Here is a 9463-nt window from a genome sequence, read left to right as displayed (position 1 = left end):
CAGAAACTCTGCTCGTGAATCTTGTGATCTTCAAATTACTATTACCGATTGGTGGTTATCTGTTTTAACAACCACCACAAAGGATTCTGGCTTACTGATTCCAGGGGAATTGCTGTGCCGGATTAACAAGGCAACATAACTACAGTCAAAATTAATCCATTCTAAAAACATATACAACAGATTTTTGGTTTATTTTTCGAGTGAAAACCGGTATTCTGTAGGAAGAAAGAAAGAAGCCTGTAGGCCATATGTCTCCTCCAGCACAGACAAAGGTTTGTTTGGTTTGAAGCACTGCATTTTCTGGGGCATTTTGTTCAGTATAATGAATCTTGAAGACAAGTAGTATGTCCTCTCGTTACCTCATTTCAGGTAATGAAATTAAGAAAAACAAAACAGGAACATAGCAAAATGTTGGTTATTACATTTAGGAAAACAAAACAAAACCAAACCCCAAACAAACAAACCAAACCCAAAAAAACAAACCACAACCCCAAAACATTTTTCTAATAAATTCTAGAATGCAGAGGCACCTTACCCTCTTTTCTCATGTCCTTCCATAAATATTTTCTAACTTAATTTCCTTTCCCCAGATGAATTTGTGTCCTTTCAACTTAATTCCAAGATATTTTTCAATTGTTTAAAATGTCAGAACAGCAAAAAACTCCAGTCGTCTATCAGTACAACTCAAAATGATGCTTCTACTACTGCCGCTGGGTCAGTAGTAATTTACAGAAAGGTTTTCTCCAAAATTCCTCAGTGCTGACATGGAATAAATGTCTTCATTCATCACTCTCCACTGGAGAACTTACTTGTTGGTTTACACAAATGAAAGCTACTGTTTTTTTCAGTTTGGTTATTTTTTTTTAACCAAGCAACTTCTTCCAAAAGACGGTTTCCTGGCAATGCTACATTAGTTGGGAAAAAAAAAAAAAAAAAAAAAAGAATATCTTGGTTAAAATGTTATTGGCATAGAGCAGAGTTCATAGCTAAAATAAGCAAAAGACCCTGGGACCTCCTCTATGAAGAAATTAAATTAATACTATGCATGCATTTATTAGTTGGGCCTTCTATTTAAGTTATAATTGTACCTTGTTAGTGATCTTATTTTTACCAAGTCCATAATGTGTTTCTGGTGTCTTTTTATTGCCCCTCCCCTGCCCTAGGAAGTTCTTGTATTATTGTGTATCATTATTTTGTTCCTGCGAGTCCTTAGAAGAAAAGCCTTTGAATAGTATGAGGAGGTTGTCTTCCCTCTTGCTGGGAGGGAGAAAGATAATGTGGTTTTTCCACATGTAAGCACTCAGTGAGCTTCACACAATTATGCTGCACACCAGTTTGCAATGATTTCAACAGAAACACCATCACAAACTGAAACTACAAATAACTTGGAATTCCCTATTAGCTCTGCTAACAGCAGTGATGAAAACCTCTGCTCAGGACTTTTCAGGATGCCCTTGCAATCTCAGATAGTTGAATCAGCCAGTGAGATAGTGTTACAGAAAGACCTTCTTCAACATATTCTCAACTAAATCCTCCAAACCTTAATTACCATGGTAACTACTTATCCTTAAGGCACTGAGGATAGCTGAAATACTTTCTCTTGACAAAAATGGGAGCGAGGCCAGAAAAATATGGGATTGTGCATAATGAGGCCTTTGATCTTTCATTTACATCTGTGTTAAGGAGAAATAACCTCAGTGAAGCAAGTTGAGTTACAGAGCCGAATTTGTTTATAGGACAGAAGTAGGTTTGAGATATTGTCTAGTTCAGGTTATTTCTAAATCTTTTCCCATTTTCTTCATGTGTTTATGTTAACACATTTCTTTCACTTCTCTAGTAAGAAAAACTTAGTAATGCAGAATAGTATTTACATATAAAATTAGTAGACACCTTCCAAGGTTTGAGAGAATCCTCGGGACAACTGGAACCGATCAGTTCCACTGAGGCTCAGAATTTTGCAGTCTGAGATTAAAAATGCCTCTAATTTAGCCCAGGCTCCCCCAAACCCCCAAGTACTCAGTTTCCATAAAGCAAGAGTATCGTCTGCGCTGTGCAGCCGCACCTGCACACCTCCGAGCTGGAAAATCGGCTCAGGAACAGAAAACTTCATTTCTGGCTTCACGTGAATTAAATTAGTTGTAGGGGTTCTCATTTCATTGTAGCATAAGTTTTAACAGGCTTTAGTGGAATAATTTTCGGGAACATTACCATGAAAAACCCAACAGCTCCTTCTAAGCAGATGCTCCCCACAACTTAACTCACTGTGAGCCAGTGCCCGAGCGTGCAACATGTGCACATGGGAAAACACTACTGGGTCACGATGTCACTGTCATTTATGTAAACCCATCCGTGTGTCATGCTTCTTCAAAGCTTCCCGTTTTGATGTCGTTAACCCTGATCATAAGTTTCATTGCAGCAATAATTCGCATTAAACCCTCTCATCTCCAGGTTCGCTGCCTGCTGAGCAATTCGCTCAGCCATTACGCAGGTACCCGCGGTGAAGCAACAGGCCTCACAAGCAGCTCAGCCAGGCGCAACGCCCGCGCACTGCCTAGGCCGGGGGTGCAGCCGGCAGCCCCCCGCCCACGCCGTGGCCAGGGCCGGGCTCCCGCCCGTGCGCCACAGGGGGATGGGGATGGGGCTGGGCCCCCCTGGGCGCCGCTGTGCAAGGGCCGCCACCGAGGGCAGGGCGGGCCGTGTCTCCCCGGCGCACCGCGCAGGGCCCAGCGCCGGGCCTAGCACCGCGCCTCAGCCGAGGGCCACGCCCTCAGCGCCGCACGCGCGGCGGGAGACAGGTCCTTCCGACCGGCGGCCCCCGCGCAGGCGCAGCGCGTGCTGTCCCGGCGGGCGGGGCGGGGCAGAGGTGAGAGGTGAGAGGTGAGGGGTGAGTTCCTGCCCGGCGGCGGCAGCATGGCAGGCGGCGGCAGCGGCCCGGCGGGCTCTGCGGCGGAGGATGGGGGGCCGCCGGCCCCGGAGCGGGTTCTCTTCCCGCCGACCTTCAGCGTATCCGAGATCAAGAACAAGCAGCGGCGGCACTTCATGTTCCTTCGCTGGAAGCAGCAGCAGAGGAAGGTGGGGGAGGGCCCGGCGCGGAGCCCGTTACCGGAGGGCGGGGGAGGCCCCGGCCGGGCGGCGGGTCTGGCTAACGGATCGCTCTCCCTCTCCCGCTAGGAGAAACTGGCCGCCAAGAAGAAACGCAGGAAGGAGCGAGAAGCCCTCGGAGACAAAGTAAGCGCTCCGGCCGCAGCGTGCCGCGGCCCCGTGTCGTGGCGAGGCCGGCCCCGCCGCAGGGAGGAGGCGCGAACGGGGGAAGCTGGCCTTGCCGGCGGCTCCTCAGCTGAGCCTTCCGCCGGCCGCCTGCAGCTTCGTGAGCGACACGGCTTCTCGGCAGCCGGGCGGAGCAGCGACCTCGGTGCTCGCTGGCCGTGGGAGCTGCAGAGACGCTGTCTCGGGTGGGGGAAGCATCGGACGGTTGAGTTTAGAAACGTGCGTTGACAGCGTAGAAACGTGTTAGATGATGCTGCAATCAGGCGAGTTTTATGCTAATAGCATAAAAGCAGGCCCTTCCTGGAAAGTCTCACCTGTCCGGTGTAATTGCTGTGGCATTGTGTTGATGCTGTTAGGAATTACGCTCTAATAAGTAATTTCTATATAAATCAAAACCAGTCAGATCTGACCAAACCCTGCCGAGACCGGTTGTCTGCTTGTTTCCAAGCCTAGCCACGAACAAGGGTTTTGCTTCTTTTCCTGAACTACTTCAAGAACACATTGACAGCTGAAGGCAGTCAGTTGTGAATTCCTGTATTACCATAACCTTACAAGAGTAGTGTAAGTAAACGGGGTAAACATTCTATGCTGTTAGTCATTAAATTGTAGATGTCAAGGCTAAAATGTGTTGCTGTTGAAAGCAGAGCTTTTTTCTTCCACAGAAGAGAAGTGCGTAGAAAGTTCCTTTTCTTTTGTTTTGGAACCCCATGTCTTAATTAGACTGAAATTAAGCAGCGTCACTGTTCTAGCGATGTTTCTCCTCTGTGTGATGCTGTCTGAGGTCCCAATACCTGTGCGTATTGTTAATCAAGGCGATGTTGTAACCTTTTTTTTAAAAGCTGGCATAAAATAAATAGTAATTCTAATTCTGTGTAGAAATATACACAATATCATGGTAGTATGAATATGGGTTTTGCAATAGACTTAAAAATTACATGAATGTGTTATGTTACTAAACTTACTTATTTTAGGCACCTCCAAAAGCCATACCAAAGACTATTGAAAATCAGAGAGTGTATGATGAAACAACCGTAGATCCCGACGATGAAGAGGTAACTGCTTAATTTCTGCATATGCTCTTAACTATTTTTTCCAAGAAAGGACATAAAATGGATTGATGAAACTTAACGTTCACCACTCTGCTGTTAAGGTCCTGATGAATTACTTCTTACATGTGATGGGTTCACTAAGAGGTGATGTCATTCTTTCATTATCTACATTAGATAATTGCCTTTTGCATTACCGTTATTAATAGCAAAAACTGTCCACCAATGTTCATCACACTAAATTCTTAAAAATGACAGGCCTTGTGATAATTAATTATAGGATAGAGCTTGTGAACTGAATTTTTTCCTATTAAATTCAATTTCATCAGAATTTAGATCAGATTGAATAATTGATCTTCAATTATTATATATATGGTGGATTAACAAGACTTTTGTTCTTCCAGGTTGCTTTTGATGAAGCAACTGATGAATTTGCACCATACTTCAACAGACAGACAGTTCCCAAGATTCTTATTACAACATCAGACAGACCTCGTGGGGTATGTATGCTTTACTTGGAGAGTTCTGAGCAACCTACCGGTTCTAAGACACTAAGGTTTTCATATTATGATTGGTAAATTAAAGCTGAAAATAATAGTTTTCACATGGATTTTTTTTGGCTGTTTTATTTAGTGACTATCAATAACCTCGTACATGTATGTAATCTATGAGTTTCTCTAGCACTGTTTGTTTCCTTCATAAAAAAAAAACACAAACAACTGCATGCATATGTTCCTGTGTGCAAATGATCTGCATTACCTAACTGGGAAATTACTGACACTTGTGAAAGCCATAAAAGAAGTGGTTTTAAAAATAGGAAAAAGTATGTCTTAAACAGTTTATCTGGAAACTCAGACATTAGTACCTGAAGTAATCATTATATTGTTTTTTGAAATGTTATGAATTTGTTGTAAACCAACGTCCTTAAGAAATAATGAGTTTGGGGGTTATGCTTTTGGAATTTTCCTGTTTTTCTATGATTGAGGGAGGGGAAAAAAAAATTCTTTAAAAAAAAAAATCCCTGGTGTCCTGCAGTCTACTTCAAATAATTTTTTTTCCACTCGCTGAATGAAGTAATTGAATAGCTTGTCTTCATATGTTTATATAGATAATGGATTTAATATATCATCAGGGAGGGCAGTTGGAACAAGCAACCCTCCATTCCCCTAATATTTGAATTTGGCACTGTATTTACCACATTGCAATTTAACTCACCTGTTTTGCAGAGAACAGTGAGATTCTGTGAACAATTGTCTACTGTTATACCTAACTCGCATGTCTACTATCGAAGAGGACTGGCTTTGAAAAGAATTATTCCACAGTGTATTGCAAGGGACTTCACCGATTTAATCGTCATTAATGAAGATCGCAAAATACCAAGTATCCTTTTGTGTGTTTATTAAAATAGATATACTAGCTTTGGGCCTGTTGGGGAAAGAAAATAATTCTGTAGTGTGCATCGAAGATCTACTTTATTCTGGATTTTCTTCTCTTCCCTGTGCAGCTTACAGTGTAACTATAGAGTTAAAAATCACTGTGCCAACTCGAATATCTGATGGCTAATGGAAGTTGGAATTATTACAGAAACTGTGTTGGCTTTTTTTTTTTTTTAGTTTATAATGCATGGATAAACATTGTTATTATTTCAGTAAATTTAACAGTTTGATTAATTAACACGTTTTTTTGGACCAGGAAGTTCCATTTAGTTTTGCTGACTAGATAAAACGTTACTAATAAGTGAGAAAGAGATAGAAAATAACTCTGGTTAGCTATTGAAACAAAATTTAATGGACATGCTTCAGAACACTGGGTAACTAGTTTATGAATGTATGTTCAAAAGTATAATGAAACTTTGTAAATCAGGCATAGATAATATATATAATATTCTAATGTAATAATGCATTTTGCAGAAAATGTTCCTCTGTAAATTGCATGTTGAATTTTACCAGCTTTTTTTTTTAACTCTATGAACAGATGGTCTTGTTTTAAGTCATCTGCCTGATGGTCCAACTGCTCATTTTAGAATGAGTAGTGTCCGTTTGCGTAAAGAAATAAAGGTGAGACTCCCAACAAAATTTAAAAAATGTGTAGTCTGTTGTTCAGACTACTTGAACTGTCAAAACTGGTTGCAGTTTTTTTGTACAATTCAACTGATCTTGTAAAGGTATTTTTTCCTAAGCTAACAGGAGGCCAAGGACTAGTCTATTCTACTTCCATAAGCAGCATATTTCCACTTTCATAGTTATTTGGTGAATTTCTTTAACTGTCTGCCAAGTGTTTTTATAGTCATGCCAATAGCAGCTGATAACCTACATCAATAGGAAATTGGTGTATATATATATACACACAATAGGGTATGTAAAAATTAGCAGTATAGAAGATTTCAATAGCTGTAGTTCCTAGTTTTGAATAAACCCTAGTTTTTCTTATTCCTACAGCTCTGTCACCTCTTCTGTAGTAAGTATTGCTTACTTAACCCTAAATAACTTGCAGTGAAATGTTTGGGTTTTTTCTCTTTTGAAATAAGTAATTTTTAAACTTCATTGTTTTTACTAAAGAAGAATCCCATATACTCTCAGTTGGTATTAGTACAGAGAGGAGACTCCTGTGATCAGTAGACTGCATTATTTGCTCTAAGGGATGCTGCCAGGAGTGGAAATTGGTGCAGGAGAGAGGAAATGTAAAATCATTTATTTGTGCTTTTTCATTCAATTTGTATTGTTGAACCGAAAATCCTATGTTACCAGCTGCTCCTTTACTAATATAGGAACTTAGGTTGTGTTTGAAAAAATGATTAGGATGTGTTATCAGCCCTGTTAGAAGAAGTTGGCCCTGGTTGTCTTCCCCCAATTTTATTTCAAACTCTTCTTTGATAATATATTAAAATTGTTTTGCATTCAATCTGTTCTTTGCATTCTTATCTACTACTTTCATTTCAGCGAAAAGGGAAAGAGCCCACAGAACACGTACCTGAAGTAATCCTGAATAATTTTACAACACGACTCGGCCATTCTGTTGGTCGCATGTTTGCTTCTCTCTTCCCACATGATCCTCAGTTCATTGGAAGACAAGTAGCTACATTTCACAACCAGCGAGACTACATCTTTTTCAGATTCCACAGGTGATGTTTTCCACAAAACTCACAAATGAGGGAGAATGTTCTTGTAATTTCTGTCCTAATTTTTATTTTCTTCTTCCCTCAGATATATCTTTAAGAGTGAAAAGAAAGTGGGGATTCAAGAACTTGGGCCACGTTTTACATTAAAGCTGAGGTCTCTTCAAAAAGGAACCTTTGATTCCAAATTTGGAGAATATGAATGGATTCATAAGGTATGTCGAAGTAATGGTAGTAGTCCGGCTTGGGAAGGGAGACTAAATCTGACATGAAATGGAACCACAGATCTTAGCTTAAAAAAGTGGCATAAATGCAGTTCTCAATAGGGAAGTGTTTAACTGAAACGTTTAGAGGTATATTTTGAGAAGTATGCAAAGCAGAAGCATTCTGCTATATTGCAAGTCAAAAATAAAAATAGCAAGGGCGATGAGTATCAATAAAGCGTGACTACTTAATTGCAGAATGTAGTTTCTTTAACATATACAGATATAAGCAAATGTGAAAACTGCTCCCCTGGTATAAGGTATTGTCGGAAGCCTAGTAAACTTGACTAGAGCTATTTCTGTGCAAGGCAAGTGCAAGAATCCTAATGTAAAAATGATGAAGCTGTTTACGTAAATGTCACTTCAAAGCGAATGGAAAGTAACACTGACCTCTGCACATCTTCAGGTGAAATGGAAGTGTTACTCTAGGCAATGATAAAATAATTTTTACTACAGAATTGCAGTTGATTAGTAACCAAGCTATACTGGAAGGAAAATTCTAATACTCCTGGTGTAGTCCGTGAAATGGATGATCGTGTTTGTTTTAAAGACACTTTGTCTACTGTCAGTAGACAGAGAACTGCTACATGTTCTTTATTTCTAAATAACTAATTCTCCTCCCTTGTTAGTCTTGAAGAGCTGACTATAAAGACTTGACTACACTAACTCTGACACATTTCACTGCCTACCCTAAATGGGAGTGGTCATCCTTGTTTGTATCCTGTTGCATGAAACTGCTGGTTAATAACTTTTTTTTTAACATTTCAGCGCCGAGAAATGGACACAAGTAGAAGAAAATTTCACTTATAAGGGACAGCTATCTGCCATTTGCTACTGACCAGAAATACAACAACTGCTTTGAGCTATGGATCATCTCAGACTCCTAACTAATGATACTGAACAGTATGTATCTGCAGAAAGACAAACTGCAAACACTGAAACTTTCTACAGGAGCAGATCAAGTAGGAAGAAAGATGCCATCCTATGTTTGTAACTAAATCCAACACAACAAGGACAGTGACTTTTCTTCCAGTTTGGCAGGAAAAACTATGGCAATGTCAGAGCAGCCTGTAATTGACCTATCACTGAAGATTTGCCATGACTGCTCCTGTGGAGATAAATTACACTTTGCAACATCAAAGACAGTAAATATTTTTGTTAGAGATATTCTCATAATAAAGTATTTCTAATTATACAGCTTTTTTTCTGTTAAGCAGCTAAACCCAGATGTCTTCCATTAATCAGGTAAGAGATGAGTATTTTAAATCTCTAACTTACAGTATGCCATTCCCTGACAGTTTGGTGATAATTTTCCAAAAATGGTCTCCTATCTAGAGAACATTGAGAAGGCTGGATGCAATCCAGGAAGTCTGTGGTGTTTTTTTTCATTAACATCTTGCATAAAATAGCCATGTTTCTGAAGTTACAAAAATAACATGCTTGACTCCTACAGCTATCTGTTCTGTAAATGTCATATTTAGAAGAGATGTATACCCAAAGCAGTCACTATTCTTGTATATAAAAAGAAATAAACACTGATGGGAAAGAATTCATAAAGCCAGCTTACAGGAAGCATATAAAGCTATCTTATCTAAAAATGCTGCTCAGTTGAATATGTGAGGTCTGAGCAGGGTTTTTCCCATTAAAGTCTTAACAACACTTTTTCATAGCTATACTTAAGTGGTATTACCTGCGGAAAAAGCTACTGTTCCACCTTAAGTTTGCATGTTCACTGGCAGCTAAAAAGCTGAGTTTTCTTTGAATTACTTTCT

The 9463-nt window shown here is 40.1% G+C and overlaps 1 protein-coding gene across 1 annotated transcript; it reads left to right on the top strand.

The window, feature by feature from the left end:
* Positions 1 to 2890: 2890 nt before the first annotated feature.
* On the top strand, positions 2891 to 9241 carry RPF1 (ribosome production factor 1 homolog). Its single transcript, XM_054833203.1, has 9 exons — positions 2891 to 3072; positions 3172 to 3228; positions 4239 to 4319; positions 4718 to 4813; positions 5540 to 5693; positions 6288 to 6370; positions 7253 to 7434; positions 7517 to 7643; positions 8460 to 9241. The coding sequence occupies exons 1-9, from the start codon at positions 2911 to 2913 to the stop codon at positions 8499 to 8501; spliced, it is 984 nt and encodes a 327-aa protein (XP_054689178.1). The 5' UTR covers positions 2891 to 2910; the 3' UTR covers positions 8502 to 9241.
* Positions 9242 to 9463: the final 222 nt, after the last annotated feature.

This window comes from Grus americana, chromosome 8 (genome assembly GCF_028858705.1).
Source record: "Grus americana isolate bGruAme1 chromosome 8, bGruAme1.mat, whole genome shotgun sequence".
NCBI classification, from domain to species: domain Eukaryota; kingdom Metazoa; phylum Chordata; class Aves; order Gruiformes; family Gruidae; genus Grus; species Grus americana.
The sequence above is the reverse complement of the archived record's forward strand: the minus strand, read 5'-3'. Positions and strand labels throughout refer to the sequence as shown.

Coding starts and splice junctions, on each gene's coding strand:
- RPF1 (XM_054833203.1), top strand. CDS start 2,911: ATGGCAGGCGGCGGCAGCGGCCCGGCGGGCTCTGCGGCGGAGGATGGG. Junction 4,814..5,539: donor CATCAGACAGACCTCGTGGG/GTATGTATGCTT, acceptor CCTGTTTTGCAG/AGAACAGTGAGATTCTGTGA. Junction 7,644..8,459: donor AATATGAATGGATTCATAAG/GTATGTCGAAGT, acceptor TTAACATTTCAG/CGCCGAGAAATGGACACAAG.